The 18,712-nt window shown below is 47.4% G+C and overlaps 1 protein-coding gene across 2 annotated transcripts in view; it reads right to left on the bottom strand.

The window, feature by feature from the left end:
- Window positions 1-5,742: 5,742 nt before the first annotated feature.
- The window catches only part of LOC119383060 (mitochondrial 2-oxodicarboxylate carrier), a 27,687-nt gene continuing 14,717 nt past the window's right edge, over window positions 5,743-18,712 (bottom strand). The window contains exons 1-2 of one of the 2 annotated variants that reach the window (XM_037651046.2): window positions 10,534-10,605; window positions 5,743-6,750 (exon numbers count right to left, since the gene is read on the bottom strand). In XM_037651046.2, coding sequence (XP_037506974.1) covers window positions 5,785-6,708 — 924 coding nt within the window. In that variant the 5' untranslated portion in view covers window positions 6,709-6,750; window positions 10,534-10,605 and the 3' untranslated portion in view covers window positions 5,743-5,784. Of the gene's footprint in view, window positions 6,751-10,533; window positions 10,606-18,712 lie in introns of those variants that run through there. The other variant, XM_049412400.1, reaches the window with a different exon arrangement.

The following is an 18,712-nucleotide window of genomic DNA, read 5'->3' as shown; positions in this document are numbered from 1 at the left end:
ACCAAGACAGAGCAAGATACATTGCGCATAGCATGAATCGAACCTTCTGCATTGCCACTGTGTCTTTCTTTAACGTCAGCGTGCTGCGTATGACTGCAGCCGACCACTTTGGTGAAGGCACTGCGATGTTCGACGGCTCGGTCGGCGCGCCGCGTTCCAAGGACCAACGTCAAAAGTATTATTTTTCCTTGCTCTAAATGAATACAATCAAAAACAAATTGCGTAAGCATTTCGAGCCTACGATTTAATTCATCTTACGTAAAAATGGGACATGGCTGACAGCAGAATAATTAAATGTTGAATTACACGCTAATTAGAATTAATTACTGAATCTCACACAAAACGTATTAGTTGATTTTCTTTTGTAACATCGAGTGCATTAGAATTATGTATTGCGAATTTGACACATTTGTAGACGGTCGATCATATATATGCGCATGAAGGGGTACGAGCGGGCATGCGGGTATGATCCACAAGTGATTTCTCTTTCTTTCTTTCTTTCTTTCTTTCTTTCTTTCTTTCTTTCTTTCTTTCTTTCTTTCTTTCTTTCTTTCTTTCTTTCTTTCTTTCTTTCTTCTTTTCTTTCTTTCTTTCTGTCTTTCTTTCTTTCTTTCTTTCTTCTTTTCTTTCTTTCTTTCTTTCTTTCTTCTTTTCTTTCTTTCTTTCTGTCTTTCTTTCTTTCTTTCTTTCTTTCTTTCTTCTTTTCTTTCTTTCTGTCTTTCTTTCTTTCTTTCTTCGTGTGGCTCACTCCGCTTCCAGCAGGGGCGTAGCCAGAAATTTTTTTCGGGGGGGGGTTCAACCATACTTTATGTATGTTCGTGCGTGCGTTTGTATGTGCGCGTGTATCTATACGCAAGCAAAACTGAAACATTTCAAGGGGGGTTTGAACCCCCCCAACTCCCCCCCTTGGCTACCCCCTGGCTTCCAGAGATTCCGTCATGGTTAGCATCGGAGAAAGAAGGCAAACAAACTCATCTTCAACGACCTCGCTGGGTTCTACTTGCAAAGGCAGTCGATCATCCACCACGTTATCGCTTCCCTTGCGGTACCTTATGGTGTCATAACAAAGTAGGTGGTGAAATGTGTAATGGTCGATGCCCAACAACCCTTTGTTGACAAGGTGAGGAAATCATTATGGTCAGTTGGCAAGACAAAGGGACGACCCCAAAGATACACGTGCCAATGTCGACAGGCCCAAACGCATGCTAACGCTTCACGTCCACCTGCAGAGTACTTCCGTTCTTGTGGGCTCAATGTGCAGGAGACAGATGCAACCGTCCGTGGAGTTTTCTTGTTATCCTGTTGCAGCACAGCGTTCGGTCCACACCCGCGGAAGCATCGGTCGCGACGATGACAGGAAGATTCGGATCCAGTAAATATAGAACCTCGCAAGTTGTCAGCGATTTTAAACGGGCGAAGCTCTGTTCGGCAACTGAAGCCCGAGCGTATGGCTGGTTGCTCGAAGCAATGCCCGTAAAGGTTTTACACTCTGGTCCGACTATGTAATGTATAGTCACGTCAGGTCCACGGATTTCCAGATGGACGTTGTCGGCGGAACGACGTGCATCACTGTGGAACGCGGAAGGGTAACCGTAGCCGTTGTGGTTGGAAGGTATAAAAAGGACCGGGAACACACGTTCCAATGGCGAGAGCACGTGACAGTACCGTAAGCAAAGCCTTTCTTCATTACTCTTGAGGCACACAGTTACAGTCATTAGCCAACAACGGCGACGTCATCAAACAACATTACACAGTTTTAATATCACATTACATCTTGGAAGGGCGCCGAGCGGATATGTTCCCGTAATAACGCAATCGAGCTTGCGAGCGCGTTTTCGCTACTATGGTAAACTCGCCGAAGAATGCTGCGGTGGACACGCTGTTACTGTCGTAGATGGCACTTATATACCCGAGACGTTCCTGCAAAACTTCTGATAGTACAATTACTCTGCGAATTTAAAAAATCTTTTTAACTTAGCAGAAAGAGAAAAATAACGAAAATCACACCAGACAGAGCAGTCGAGAAAGTCCCTTCGTATGACGTGAGTAGTGGTACACCAGTCGGAATGAAGTAAATAAAAAAATAGGACCTGACACAGCGCGACAGAACTGAAACCCAACAGCATACACCCAAAACTTGATCGCCACGTCAGAGCACACGGTATAGGTTTAGTGCTGCACTCTGCAGGCAAGACTACGTGAAAGTAATCGAACATTGTGCATTCTCGGCCGATACGCTGCCTATCAGAGGTCACGTGCTGGGCCGATACTGCGAGAAAATAAAGAAGTAATGCCATCTTCGCAGAGAATTCGCTTTAAGGCGAAAGCCTTAGACGCCTCATTCAAAGCAAAAATTGACCGTCGGCGTCAACACGAGTGATACAAAAACATTATGTGGTGACGTCATCATGAAGTCACAAATCGCAAAGATGTCTGACGTCACATGACAGCGTCATTTGGTCAAAGATGGACAGGCACTGCAAAACCCGTGAGGTGCAAAAAAGCTTTCTCGGGGATCAATCACAATAGACTAAGAAGAAAAAGAAGATGGCTTTCGCCTTCGAGTCGTCTTAGGCTAATGCGCAAGGAGCGTGTGAATTTTTCTCAGGCGCTGAGCCGTGTTCTCACGCGGGTTGCGGAAAACAGCGCCTGTTTCTTACGCTTCCTTGAATCACTATATATAGTTTATTTTTTCATCCATGCCAGTGGCGCTACGCACAAGCCAAGCAGCGCGGAAAAAGAAACAGATAATTAGCAAACAACTAGTCATGGGCGGTGCAGCTCTCCGAAATGGACTTGGGAAGCGAAGTGGTGACCCTTGATTAATTTCGTTGAAGCCATAGCGTTGAAAAGACGGGAACCGAGGAAGAAGTCCTGTCCTTTTCCTCGGTCCCTGTCTTTTCAGCGCTATGGCTTCAATGAACGTAACAAACCAACTAGCCCAAAAATCTGTTCTCTTGGAACCCTTGATTAAGCCTGCCGAGCCGTAATTCCAAGTAGGGCCCTGAAAGAGGGGCTCCACCTCGTGTACAGAGGCGCAGCCCTGAATTCAATAAAGTTGAATCTCTACCTCTAGCGATGAGCTAGCACACGCTCGGTTGATTAACTGGCTGCGCCGAATCATAGACGTCATATCTTCGAAACTGTAAGATGCAATTCCGACGTATTTTATAGCCATGAACGGCGAATCCCTCTGTATCGAAACTTCGGACATGGAAGCCATCGAAATAAATAAATCTATCCCACCGCACACAACAGGAGCGCACAAACGTTATAGTAGCTACGTGAGCAACCAAAGAATTATTTTCCGGCGTTCCCAACATGTTTAGTAGAGGTTAAATCTCGGCTAGGTAGTATGTGTTATGCATTTAAAATTATGCAGCGCAACATACAGTACACAGCGCGTATAGTGCAGTTTGTGCTGTATTTTTATAACGTTATACCCACACGACTCGTTAAACAACGTTCGCAAACAAAAAAGCTAATAGTAGTAATACCTGAGGTTTTACGTGCCAAAACCACGACACGATAGTGAAGCACGGAGTAGTGGAGGGCTCCGGGAATTTCGACCATCTGGTCGTGCACTGAGCAAACCAAAAAAATACCGGTTCATCTATAGGACGCTGAGGGGACGCGACACGAAGCACCACTGCAAGCACGTCACAAATATATATTTACCGGGTGTAATACACAACAAGAAAGTAATGTCACGCGTAACGTGGGCACGCTGCCCGCTGCCCACATTTTCCAAGTTTTTTTCTTTTTCTTTGAGTGGCCACCGGTCGCGAGACAAACTCGTCTCGTCGCTGAGACAGTAACAGCGAGGGTAACATCACATTAAAGGCAGGAAGTGGAAGGTGGAAGCTTGCGATGAAAAACAATCCGTAAACAGGGGGTGGGTGCTCGAGCCGACGTTTCGACCAAGTGGACTTGTCTTCTTCAAGGCTGAGAGTTCCAGCCTTGAAGAAGACAAGTCCACTTGTCGAAACGTCGGCTCGAGCACCCACCCCCCGTTTGCGGATTTTTTCATCACATTAACGGGGCATCCAAGGGCAAGGCACGTGCTTCATACATAGACCGAGGATTAAAAGGCAGCACAGAGCATTCACGGACGAATCAAGTTACTCGCAAAAATAAAAGAAAGCAAGGAAAGAAAAGCGAGGCAAGGGTATATCGTTAAGTATCAACTTCCATTCGAAGGTCAGCACATGAGAACAAAAAAAAAAGAGAATAACAATCGCGATGTGACCACCTAACTGTGGGTTCGGTTTGCAGAAAACTCATCCAAGCAAGTGCTTTTGGCACACACGGAATAAGTCAAAGCATTTTTTTTTTTTCAGCGGTGATCAGATAAATGTGCTCAAGCATAATTTGAAATATGCTTACCGCACTTGCTGCTCACGTTTTATAGGATGTAAGCTGCGAAGTCGCGACAAGAAACTACGGAAGAGGTTCTCGCAACATTCGCCGGAGCAACACCGGATTCCAAAGAACGTGTCCGATCTCCAAGGTTACAATACTGCTGCGATCTGTGCGTAATAGAGAAGAAGATAATGATGACGACGTTTGTAAGACATGCCACAAGCCTACAGTGGTGGATATGCCAAGAATTTCGTAACTACGCTTCAAGTTCATATACTGAAATGTTATATAATGGTAACAATTCAATTAAAAAGCAAACGCATAAAATACAAATTACGGGTGTTACGCGTAAACACAAATTACTTGGGCACTCAGACCTGCACAGGTGCACGAAGACGACGATGTTTTCTACAACATGGCACGCATACAAGACGTGCATGTAACTAAGAATCAACCAACCAACTTTGTCGAATTGTATATACAAAGCCCCCCCCCCCCCCCTCCTCCGTAGCTTCGATCATAGGCGTGCGCAGGGTTCCCCTTAAGGGGGGGGGGGGAAGGTTCCTCGCAGCCCCCCCCTCCCTACTAAGTGAATGTATAGGACAGACATTCCCCCCCCCCCTTAAGTGTCTAAGGTGGCGGGCGTCCCACTGTGCCCCCCGTGCGCACGAACAGAGAAAAAAGCGATCTGTATGTGCAAAAGGTGAGTACAGTACAACGTTATTGCAAGGAAAATTATAGAAAGCTGCACCGCCTTAACGCTGCTTGAAATACATAAAAATTTCTGTGCGCAACGCACCGACTTGATGAGCTGAATTGTGGTTTCATATTTGTGAAGTTTTGTAAGAACAAAACGCAGCCACTCAATGATCGTCAAACGCCTTTGGTGCAGTAGTGTGCGCGGGCTTCGGGAAATATAGCGAAGAAAAAGACGCACAGCGCTCACATTGCAGCGTATGTCATTGAATGTTGCACAGCCGCTACAAATAATATTCTTTAGGTGCCATAACTTCTCTGACATGTGAAGGAAGTCACGCAATGTTTTTCTTAAACGCCTTTTTTTTTCCCGCAAGGCCACTAACAAAGAACCCAGTATAGCTTCTGGCGTGAAGTCGTCTACAAGCATATTAGCATTTGTTGAACATGATGCTTTATTACCGCAAGCAAAAAACGTTCATTGCGAACCGTGTTTAATGTGTGCCATAAATTTTTGTGCGCCGCTTATGAAACGATATGGGCATTACATTACATTAAAAAAGTGCGACAATTTCAGAAGATAAAATCACCGGACAATATTTTCGAAGAGGTAAAATCGGCGTGCGAAAACCTTAGGCCTGAGGTGAGGCATGAACAAGCAAACAAATAGACCTTCATTGTTCATCGCGCTATTTCTTGCGGCTCTAGACTGTGCATGTGACACAATCAGCCAGGAAACTTTTTCTTGAGGAATTCATGCATGTGCTCATAGACGACCAACATGACTGCGCCTCCGGGACCAAGCCGAAGGACCTTGGGTACGAGTCCCTTGTAGAGCGCGAAGAAACCTTCCTCCACGTACACAGTGCGCACGCTCTGCAGGCAAGTCCTGTACTTGATCGTGCCCGGTGGCCCCGGCTGCGGACCCTGGATGCGGCTCTTGGCCACGTCGAACGGTATGTTCATCATGGAAGCACCCGTGCCCGCCACGAATCCCGTGGCCAGCCGCATGGCGAAGGTGACTGCCTCGCTGTCCGTCTTTGGCAGCTTGTCCTTGACCGAGAAGTAAAAGCCGAAGTAGAACATGTTGAACAGTCCGTTGCGACTCATGGTCGAAGTGAGTCCGAGGTTCAGGCCACGAAGCCCGAAACCTGCCTCGCGGTAGATGCTCCTGGCCACGGCGAACGTGCTCGGCTGCCTCGTGACGACCTGCTTATCGGTCTGCAGTCGCACTTTCACCACTTCGAACGGATTCACAAAAACAGCTTCGGTGAGACCCGCGAACAGTCCGGCCAGAGACAGGCTCACAGCCGTCTGGGGACCGCCGAACGCGAACAGTTTCTTGTACTGTTCGAACGTGAAGAACTTGACGGCTCGCTTGGGAGTCTCGGCCAGGATGGGCGGTAGGATTCCCTTGTAGATGGCCAGGAATCCTTCGGAACGGACCATGTGACGGAAGCAGTCGGCGATCGAGGTGTAGCGGTGCTCCCCGGCAGCGGCGAGCAGCTGATTGTGTTGGACCTGAAAGCGGGTCTTGACCACGTCCAGCGGGTGCATCATGCAGATCTCGACGAAGCCCGCCGATCCTCCCGACACGATCTGGATGGCGGCTTCCCGAGCCAGCTTCCGGACGCCCGAACTCTCAGACATGGTGCCGATGGTGCTTGTGGCGCCGCTCCCGTGACCACTCTGCTGCATAGTGACGCGAAAGCAGAAAAAAAAAAAAAACGCATTGTATTACCTCTGGATCCATTGCACCCCTACACGGATCACATGACCAGGCCCACTTGCAGAGACAGAACAGATCATAGTGTGTACTTAAACTTCGTTGCCGAAACAGTGTAGTCTGCCTACAGACTTCAGCCGCCTTCAGCAAGCGTCCTAGACTTTCACTACAGTGGCAATACGTGAAATAACCTTTACTCGAAGTCCTAAACATAGACCATCACAAACAACGTGTAAAACACAAGAGTTTACTCAATCATTATTTTAACTAATGATCGTCATCAAGACAGTGTAAGCAAGAAACAGTTCCAGTAAGCTTCCTTGTTCTGAATAATCATGAATGTGTCTTTATTGGTTTACGCTTAGCATGGCTTTAAACTTACATTTGGACAATTCCTTAAAACAGTTTCATAAAACACGGCTTCAACAGTATCGAAACGAGTGAAATGCTGCTTGTAAAAATGTATCACCCTGCAAGCACACGTCATACAATTTAACGCTGTACAACAACAAAATACAATTCACCCTCCGGGTGAGTACCAGTAGCGTAGCCATAAATTTGTTTCGATGGGTGCACGTCCTTTATTCAAAGTGGGGGTCATGCAGGTAAGTGTGGTCGTGTATTATTTTGAGCTTTGAGTCCGGCAGAAAGAAATTTCGGGAGGACCACGTGCCCAGTGTACTATCCCCTGGCTACGCCACTGCTAAGTACTGACCAGTGGAGTAGCCACGGGGTGGCACACAGGGGGCGTGTCCCTCCCATACAGGGCCCAAAATGATACTCTACCACACTTGCCTGCCTGGCGCCCCCACTTCGCATCGAGGACGTCAACACAAAAGAGATATGCGTGCTGCTGAAAGAAGTTGGCTTTTAATACATACAACGAGAAAAACGGAACCCTCGCCTGATGAAGTCGATCAAACAGTCAGTTTCCCAAAATCACTGCCATATGATTATTGTTGAAGGCCCAAGCCAGCATGATTTAATGATCCCTTTCGCTCGATTCTGTGACTTCCTTATCATTTACCGATCACGACAGGCCGATCGTGGTGATAACACCGATGCAGAAATCCGGACCACTACAGCGAGGCGTGAAAAGAGGAAAACAAAAACAAAAAATTGAAACAATATTTATACGTATATTAAGTCGAAAGACTCAGATATGTCTCATCAAATGTGAAAACCGACCGTCGGTGTCGGCAACACCAACACGAGTGATGCAAAAATCAACGTCACGTGATAACATCGCGACGTCACAGATCGCCCAAATTTTGCGACGTCGGCATGAAGTAATTATGAGGCCAATATGACGTCACATAATGAAGTAATCATATGACATTGTCACTTGGTCAAAGGTTGGCCGATCACGGAGGCAGTGGAAAACCACGTTAGGTGCAGAAAGCTTTCGGAAGGGGACGGGGGAGGATCAATAAGTAGACTGAGAAGAAAAGGAGATGGTTTTCGCCTTCGAGTCTTCTTGGGCGAAAGCATGGGGGCCCTGTAAGTTTTTATCTTGACCATACTTCCACATTGTTTTTAATAACCTCATCGTGTTACATTACAGTATATGATAAACATCGGCATTCCGTTCCTTCCACTAGGCGAGAACATGTGGTAAGCAATATGAATGCTACCCCTGTGTAGCAGTTTATGCGGTGCCTCATATGCTTGTCCTCGCATGGTTGCGATTTCTGCTGCGGCGTCGGCAATGAAGACGATCTTATCGGTACCGAGTGTTTCCAGCTGCAGATTAGCGCTTATCGCGCGCCCTACAAGTGTCATTACTGCGCAGTCAAGGAACGCGGAGTGGGTCATTGAGTCTATACACGGGGGCTATCAGGCCAACTTGAACCGTCTGTCTGGTCTGCGAGACGGCGCAACGCTGGGAAGACCGGGGTTCAATGAATCGGTCGCGTGATATCGTTCGAGTAGGCTTGAAGGTCACTGAGCATCACTATAACAAAGCGTTACGAGGATTATTACGCAAGTGGTTAACATTACGGAAGGTGCAGATTCCAACAACGGTTAAAGTGCCCCACGCCACCGGAAAACTACTGCAGGGAACAATTTCGGCGATAGTCGGAGATCATTAAAATGTTATCGAAGCACTAAGAGTGAGGTATGGCCTTTGTTTCGAACAGCGTAAATGTATTGTACAACCAGAGTCGTTGCAACGACTTCGGCATGAATACACGGTACATGTCCGACATCCAGAAATGATGTCCTTGGGCACAACCAATGTAATCCAACAGAGACTTAGTTCCTCACAAAGATATGCCGGATGCAAATATCTTCCACACTAACAAAAAGAGACTCGACTTTTTACTGACCGTAAACGGGTTAGGATATATACAATGAGTACGCTACTGTACGAAATGAGCAGGATGATTATTATTTAAACTGTCATTGCCAAATGTTGTAAGGATGCACAACCGTTAAACAGCAAGGAATGTTACAGTACACCTCGTTACCATTTTCTAGAAAGGCCGGCTGCAACCGTGCACTCAAATAAAAAGGTAAGCTTGAAACTGCGAAACCAAATTATGAGGCCTCTATATGTTTGACGTATCGGATAAACTTACGGGCTTCTAGACAACGTTGTGGGGGCTCCGCATTGATCCTTGCCACTTGGGATTCTTTGACAGACACATAATGAAATGTAGGGGGATGTTCTTACGTTAAAGTGGAAAGTTGGGCAAGCTGCTACGGATTGACGATATTAAACCGTGCAAATGACAAGGGGCAGGTTGGATTGAAAAGAGGACTGGAGCTGTTGTACTTGTGATGTTCTTAACTTTTTAACGTTGCAACCGCGTCTGAATGCCGAAACCGGGAATCGAATCCGAAACTTGCTCTTTAGCAGCACGCTACAGCATCTGAACCACAGCGCCAGGTGAAATGACGCACAGCTACAGCTATACAAATCTATTGCCAGAGCCGTACCTGGCGATCGTAAATGCATGCCATTGATGTTTGTGGTCACTTAAGATCTTCATCAAAAAGCTTGATGGCTATTTCAAGTCATGTCTTTTTTTAATGCCGTGCGATAAAAAACAAACATCGCTGAAGCCTGCCGCAGACACTCACGATGAACTGCTTTAGCGTGCTACGCAAATTCGAGACTTCTCGGAACGCGAGCGCAACGATGTGCCTTCATGTGGCGCTATCTTTCGGAATTGAGCATTTAAACGTCCGGCGCGCCACGCTGAAATAACACGGCGACAGAAGCATTGTGTACGACACAGTCAAGGCAAGCAAGTGCCGCCGGCGCCAGTTGTAAACAAACGCGCTCCACATAAACGCTCTCCTTTCCCCAGACACACCCCGACACGAAAAGCCGGCGCGCGTTGGCAGTGACGATGAAGAAAACAATCGCAGTACTAACGAAACACTCCGGAATGCAGCAGCGATGAAACTTGGCAAGACAACACGTCAGACAAGCCCCCAGCCGGCTGTCAGTAAACCAAGTCCCCAAGGTCACGCCCTCAGGGCCAATTTGCCTCAAAATAGACTCTACACCGAGCGCTTTCGGCGTTAGCACGTGTAGGGGAACCCTGCGCGTCAAGCGACAGCCGGGAAAACGCCCCGCACTGCGGCGGCTCGTAGTAAAATACCGTGCAGCTAAGGGCGCTCCGTATTTAAGGAACTCGGCGATCGTATACGTTGAGTGCTTGCCGATGTAATGATGCCCGACCGAGTACCAGACTGGCCTCGGGTTTCGTAATGGCAGAAAGCGGACACTCACTCACCAGCGCAATGCAGAAGCCGCGCAAGTCCGCTCGCCACTCGCGGCGCCCCGGAAAAACGAACGGCGCTGGGGAGGGCGCGCTCCGCAGCTTTTCCGGAAGTCACGTGGCCCAACTGCGAGGCAAACGAGCTTCCGTCGTCTGCTCGCGCACGCGCAGGCAACGCGCCAAGTTGCAAATATTATTTCATTTAGCTGGTGAGCAGGTCACTTCATGACATGATGATCTGGGCGCACTAAGAACATCGCAAAATGTTATCGCGTGCAATTTGCGAACAAAAAGAACAAGGTGTCTAGTTAGGGGTTAGGTTAGGATATCCGGGCATCACTTTAGCTGCGACATTCGACTGGACGTCACACACTGACAGAACACACGTTTTCCAAAGGAACTTCAACTTTGCGCCCAAAGCTTTGAAGGAAACCTTGTACCTTACTAACATTAGGCCCGTGCTGGAATACGCATGCGCAGCGTGGGACCCCTTCGCAAATGTTCTTGAAGATAAGTTAAGCAGAGTTCAGAAAAGATTCGTCGCGGCAATCTACGACTACAAAATTGTAAGTTCTCAAATCATAAAAAAACTGGGATGGCTGGTACACACGCAGAAATATAGTCAGGTTAAAGCTTTTACACAACTTCTACAGCGCTAACATGGAAATCGATAAGAATCTTAAACAACCTCATTATCAGTCTAAGTGACGCGACAATTCCATGAAAATAAGGCCCTACCAGTGCCGTATTAAGGTGTTTAAGTTTCCATTCTTTCCCCGAGCAATTGAAGAATGGAATTTGCTTCCCGATGAGATAATGTCCGTTGTCCCACCACTGTGGCACTTCCCCTGAATGTTCCCTGTGTGGTGAACCTCACGCCACCCTTTCCCATATTCTTTTCGGCTGCCCTGCTGATCCTCCCCCGCGGGGACAGCCTGCCATCTCCAGCAGGGAGGAATGGGAGGTCCTGCTCTCGTCTGGGGACCCGGCGTTGCAATTTGCTGTGGTGACTCGGGCTGCAGATGTCATCGCGGTGAGAGGCATGACCGTGTAGACGTGACGTGGGACCACGTGGTGGTCCAGGGACCCAGGGGGTCCAAACACACATGCTAATAAAGTTTTTCGGTCTGTCTGTCTGTCTGCACCCAGTTTGAAATGCTAGTCGCCTACGACTTTGTGCTCTCCTGGCCCTTCCGTTAATGGGATGTATACTAAAATTGGTATGGCATAACATGACTGTATGACGAATATAAATGGCAGGTCATAACATCAAAATCATGACATGCATGTCATGAACGGCATGATTTACATGCCACGGTCTTGGTGCTCTTGTGGCCGTTTCGTTAACTTGGTAGGTACCAAAATTGGTATGGTGTGACAAGAGTGTATGACAAACATAAGTGACTGGTTCTAACGTGCAAATCACGTCACGCATGTCATGTAACGCATGATTTACATGAAATGGTCTCGGGGCCGTCGCGGCTGTTTAACTGAATGGATGTATATCAAAACTGGCATGAGAAAACATTTCTGTATGACGAACATAAGTGACAGGTGGTAACATGAGAATCATCATATGCGTGTCATGTACGGTATGAAACGGCTCGCGACCGTTTCGCTAGCTTGACATCCATCAAATTTGGTATTGCGTGACGTGACTGCATGACGTGCATAAATGACAGGTGGTAGCATGGCAATCATGACATGCATGTCATGTAGGGCATGATTTACATGCCACGCTCATGATGCGCTCGCGGCCTGTTCGCTAGCTTGATATACACCAAAACTGGTATTGCGTAACGTGATTGTATGACGAACATAAACGACAGGTGGTTTCATGAAAATAATGACATGCATGTCATGCAGGACATGATTTACATGCCATGCTCATGGTACGCTCGCGGCCGTTTAGCTAGCTTGACATGTACCAAATTGGGCAGTGCGTGACATGACTGTATGACGAACATCAATGACAGGTGATAACAGGACATGCATGTCATGTAGGGCATGACTTCCATGCCACGCTCATGGCGCGTTCGCTCCCGTCTCTTTAGTTTGATATGCACCAAAATTGGTTCTGCGGGGCGTGTCTGTACGACGAACATAAATGACAGGTGGTAACATGACAATCAGGACATGCATGTCATGTAGGGCATGATTTACATGCGACGCTCATTGTGCGGTAGCGGCCGGTTCGCTAGCTTGATTACACCAAAAGTGGTAGTGCGCGACGTGACTGTAAGACGAACATGACATGTAGTAACATGACACTCAAGACATACATTTCATGTACAGCATGATTTACATGCTACGCTCATGGTGCGACCGCTGCCGGTTCGCTAGCTTGATATACACCAAAACTGGTATTGCGTGAGGTGACTGTACGACGAACATAAATGACAGATGGTAACATGAAAGTCATAACATGCATGTCATGTACGGCATGACTTACATGGCAAGCTCATGGTGCGCTCGCGGGCGTTTCGCTAGCTTGATATTCACCAAAATTGGTATTGTTTGACGTGAGTATACGACGAACATAAATGACAGCTGGTAACATGAAAATCGTAACATGCATGTCATGCACGCCATGACTTTCACGCCAAGCTTGTGGTGCGCTCGCGGCCGTTTCGCTAGCTTGATATGGACCCAATTAGGTATTCCGCCACGTGAGTGTATGATGAACATAAACGACAGGTCCTAACATTCAAAGCATGACATGCATGTCACGTATGGCATGACTTACATGACACTGTCTTGGTGCACTTCCAGCTGTTTTGTTAACTGGTATATACCAAAATTGGTATGGCATGACATGAGTGCGTGACGACCATAGATGACAGGTAATGAATTATATGTACCACAATATACGTTTCATTATCATGGTATATAGCGTGTTGTACATGCACACATTTATGCACGACAAAGATTCGATATATAGTGGACTAGATGTCATGACATGAACGACTTCATTTGCCGCAAAGACAAATAAGGCGATGTATACAGCTGTTCGCTGGCTGCTTCGTATTACATCGATTCCCATAGTGCGTGGGATCTGCCGGATTTTTTATTCTACCATAGAGAGCTTTACATGGATCTGTTTTAGATATTACTTCAGATGCCTGGTTTCGTGCATAGGATAAAAACATTTATTAAGGAATGTTTTATGGCTAGTATTGATTGTGCTGTCCTCCTCTGTTATCGCGATGACTGTGTATGCTAGTTCTATGTCTATTTAATTAATGCTGTTGTTTCGTGACATTCTGTTTACAACTTTGCGTGTGTAATTAACCGCCTGCGATAATGCCCAATTCGGGCGCTGTAGGCATTTGGAATAATTAACTAACTAAATAAATAAAAAAGCTCTCCGTGCGAAAATAGAACATTTCAATTCATGTTTGAATGCACTAGAGACGATCTTCGTAGATGGGGGTAGCTCGTTCCATAATTTCAGCGCCGTGAACGAGGATGTAATTTTTGGCAGCGTCTCCTGCGCCGCGCGGCGCAGCAGCCTGCCCCACACAGAAGTGGCTCCTGCGCCGCACGGAAGTGACGTCACTTTAAATATTATTACTTAAAGCTATTTGAATGTATAAATTATTATATAATAATACGTTAAATTTACAAAAATATTACTAAACAAGTGTTTTACGAGTCAATTAGCCTACATTTGTTAATTAAACACATATCGCAAGCATTTTAAATACAGGGGGCGCCATGGGCGCTGCGCCTGCGAAAGGTAGTCAGGTAGTGGCAGAGATGGTAGCTGCGATGTGTGATGGTGGTAACAACCTTATTGAAAACTCCGGCAAATTCGTGGCCTGGGCCTAGGCCGCCCCCAAGGAGGACCGAAGACTTTGTGTCGTCGTTGCCTGAAAGGATTGCAGGATGTCCAGTTGATCCTGGAGGTTGGAGCTAGCGCGGCCGTCCACCGCGCCGCAGCTTCATCCGAGTGTGTGCACCATAAAGTTTCTCAGTGTGAAGTGTGGATTATTGTTGTTGGACGTACTGCATTTTCTAGATTGCAATGCCAAGCGTGTTGTTGTGGAAGGTGAAAGTGTCGTTGCCGCTGAGTTTTGCTTGTCGCGAAGGGCAAGGTCGACGATGAAATAAATGCTTTTGCACAGTTCGCGTGTGAATGTCCGCACGCACATGCATGAAACCCCACTGCGTCTGCGAAGTGTACTTACGAAGCCTGTGATCTCCGAAGGCCAAAACTACTGCATTGCAGGCTGTTTTGCTAAGTGAGAAAACGTACGGCCGTTCTCATCCGTTGCTACGGAAATGCTCCCGTGCTGTTTTGTAGGTAGATGGGCTAATGCAGTTGGCACTTGCCCTTGGGTATCGTTTATCAAGTGCTAATCGCCTATAGCATTACTTTGGCACGTCAGTATTTTGAAGCGGCCTGCCGGTTACCTCGTCAGGTGGTGACGGTATGTTGAGCGACATAAAAAAAGTTTCCTGTTGCATATTCGGCGTGGCTACGTTGCAGTCCGCCTTTTTGTCATCAAAACTTTGATAAACCGTGGGAATCAGCATTCCTGACGCGTGTGCCGGAGAAACTGATGCAGCCAGCTGCATTTGAACTTTTCGTGTCCTCCTGCGTCTCTCCGATTAAGAGCATTAATTCGCAAAACACTTTATCATAATAAATATAATAAATATAGCCAATTCTGCGAGGGTCATCATCAAAGGGCCTGTGGACAGGACCACCAGCAGCAAGTCAGGCGGACGGGAGGCCGATGAGGAGGCGCAAATGTAAAAACAATAGTAGCGCGACCAAAAAAAGTAAATAAATAAAACAAACTGCGACGGGGCTCGAACCAGCGACCTTACCCGTCCTTTATGTGCTGCGCTAGCTAACTACGCCACAGCTGCCGATCAGTTCGGAGGGTTTAACAAGCCGGTTTTGTATTGTAGTCACGCTGGACGTAACTAACATTTTTCATTTTTACGTCTGGACGTAACTTTCACAGCTTCTATTGTTACGTCTAGACGTAACGCTAGACACTCCCGACTATTCAAACCATATACTATTATTCAAACGAAGCGCCAAACCGGAAAAGTGCATGACGTCACATCCGTGCGGCGCAGCAGCCGTTTCTGTGTATGTGTGGGGGTGGCTCGTGCGCCGCGCGGCGCAGCAGTCTCTGCCGTAATTTTTCCGTAGTATGTGTTACAGTTGTTGTTAAACACGCAAAAGCGTGACGTCATACATCATTTGTGTTGTTCGCTTCAACCTCCTGAACATTTCAGAAAATCATATCAGTGTTCAGTCAAAAATACTATTTGATCTAAAGGAACGGTATATAGCGAAAAATTTTACAGTTAAGAAGAATCGGCCAAGATTGGTCACATGCCTAGTGTGGAGAGAATTGGCAGCCCAAATATCAGAACATCAAGGAAAATAATTCGATGAAAATCATGCGCTATTAAGAGGCCTGCGTGCCCTTAGTACTTCTACAATGCCGATGGAAGTGCGGAAATTTTATTCATAAATTAACGTTTGATTATGTAGAAGAGCGGTGTGCATCCTGGAGCTATCTGGACGGCCAATGTCCTATATATTTAATTCTTGCACACTTCGCTTGGCGTTTTTGTAGGCTATTAAAAATGCAGCTAAGGATTTCGGATGTTCCCTTTTACGCGCCTTATTTGTGATTGCTGCCATTTGGGCTTTGTCATAGCTGTTTTATACCGTGCGACGCGAACCTCACATCAGGCTCTTTCTCGTTTGTTTCCTCGTATGGCTGAAGTTGAATTGATGGCGCAAATGCTCGGACAGGGACGAAGAATACAGGATGCGGAGTGCGCTTGTCCACGTGTTCTTCGTCCCTGTCCGAGCATCTGCGCCATCAATCCAGCTATGTACCAACTAGCCCGACAGCAAAAGCTATCTTTCTCGTAAGGCCCCTAGAACTTGTTTTATCTAGGGTCTAGGGATCTTATTGGACTTATGTCAGGATCTAGTACGCCATCTGATGCTCGAAAAGGCTACGAGCCGCGCTTAGTGATACAAACAGCCGAGAGATGGTGCGAGCATCTTGCGGTATTACGGCTCAGCGGGGAGCGGGCACATCAAAAGCGCACCTGCAGATGATGTAACGGTTTGGAGAAAGGCAAACCGTTCATTTGCTCTCGTACGATTACTCGTAACAGCGTTTTCTTGCTGACGAAAGCACAATTCTGACCATCGGCGTAGCGTAATTGGTCAGGGCTGCGCTGCTCGCCTGCAAAATCGCAATTCTGACCAATCACAAGAGCTTACGTGAACTGTCTTTTTCCCGAACCCCTAGGGGCCAGAGGCGGCGCCAGGATTTTGCTTAAAGTGGGGGGAGGAGGGGCACCTGAAATAAGCGAGTTCCGAAGAACTTATGCTTTGTGCATTGACTGCGTTTGCTCATAGGGGACAGAGGGAGCACGTGAAAATTTGGGTGAGGGGGTAAGCACCCTCCATGTGACCCTCCACTCCCAGCCCCCGGCGCGGCTCTTTCTTGGGGCTTGGGTGGCTTGGGCCCAATAATTCGCCATTCCCCGTCAGTTGCAGGGCTCGAAATGCAGCTGCTTCAATGCTTCCAGATGCTTCGGGAATATTCGGCCAAAGTTTCAGCGAAGCGGGGATCTTAGCGAAGCGGCAAGATATTAGGAGTGAGAGGAATTTAGTGACCGTCGAGATCAATCGCCGTCGTATTCCGGTCTCATAGTCCATTTTGATTATGGGTAGCAGACATCCTCTAAAAAATTGCACCGAGACACTAATGAAACATTACAGGGAGTGACAGGGAGTTTCGAGAAAGTTTCAAATAAGCGTGCGTTCTTATCGGCCCCACTGCAGCCACATAAATGCCACCGTAGCAAAGTGAAGAGGGCGATTGATTGAGCGCTCGTTTCTTTTGTTAGAAACAACCTAACAAAACGCAAGGAGCCGTCGATCAATCCACCCTCTTACGTTCATTCATGGCGAGGGTCTCGTTCCGGCAGACCTGATACCTTATAGTATGCGAGGGTTTGTTGGTCAGCGTCCAGCTCGTAATGAGATGACGTGCTACGTGACGCCAGCTGGCAACAAAAGAGTGTTCCACACTCGTCGTTATGGCCATAGGCGTGCGCAGGGTTCCCCATCAGGGGGGGCGAACGTTCATCGCAGCGCCCCCCCCCCCCCCCCCCACCTTACTAAGTCAATATATGGGGCAGATTTTGCGCCCCTCGCCTCTTAGGTGACTAGAAAGGTGAATGTACGGGGCAGATTTTGCGCCCCCCCTCTTAGGTGATAAGGGGGGGGGGCGCCCCCCATGCCCCCCCTGTGCGCACGCCTATGGTTATGGCTGCGACCAGCTCTGGCTAACACTCCCAGGATTATACAACATAGATGCAATGAAGTGGATGGGAAAGCTGCTGCGGCTGTAGCTCAGTTGGTAGAGCATCGGACGCGTTATCCGAAGGTTGTACGTTCGGTCCCTACCTGCGGGAAGTTGATTTTTCATCCACTTTAATTTCCTTCCATTTATGTCATAATTACTATTCTACAGTTAAAACATACAATTAATGTACCCCTCTACCTTCCTTACCTTCATTGTCTGTTGATTTCCTTAGGTTGGAGCAAACGGATGTTTTTGAGGTATAAAAAAATAACGTCAACAGTCGCCCGCATGTGTCATCCATTACATAACCCTCTGCGAGAAACCCTTACTTAATTTGAAAGAAAAACGGAGTTCAGCAATGTCTCAAGAATGGGCGTTAGTTCGGTCAGCGCCTCCTCTATTTTTCAGTGCCTGGGCAAACGCTCTCCTCGGGCCGTCGAGCGCGCGCTCCGCGTCCGCTCGCCGCTGCCGCGTGGTGGCGCTGTGCAAGTAGACTACGGGAAGCTGGCTCTGAACGGCCGCGCGTATCACGAAGCTCTCGAAGTCGTGTTTGCATCCGAGTTTAATTGCATTTATGCTTCTTGCAGGCTTTCACAGGTACAAGGGGGTGGAAAGAAACGCGAACATAGCGGCGCGCTGTTTTCATCACGCTGAAACCGTGGTTGCAATAAAAAGATGCTAGATGGTCTTTGATTGTGTCATGGATGACGTCGTCTTTTCATGAATCATCCAGGCTATAACCACTTGAAAAAAAAGCGAAACAGCAAGGAATGCTGATGCCGCATGTTCGCGTGTCTTTCCATGCCCGCTGTACGTATTCCGCAGGCAGTCCG

The sequence above is a fragment of the Rhipicephalus sanguineus genome, chromosome 2, assembly GCF_013339695.2.
Source record: "Rhipicephalus sanguineus isolate Rsan-2018 chromosome 2, BIME_Rsan_1.4, whole genome shotgun sequence".
Lineage (NCBI taxonomy): Eukaryota > Metazoa > Arthropoda > Arachnida > Ixodida > Ixodidae > Rhipicephalus > Rhipicephalus sanguineus.
Note: the sequence above shows the minus strand (reverse complement) of the source record. Positions and strands in the feature narration are given on the sequence as shown.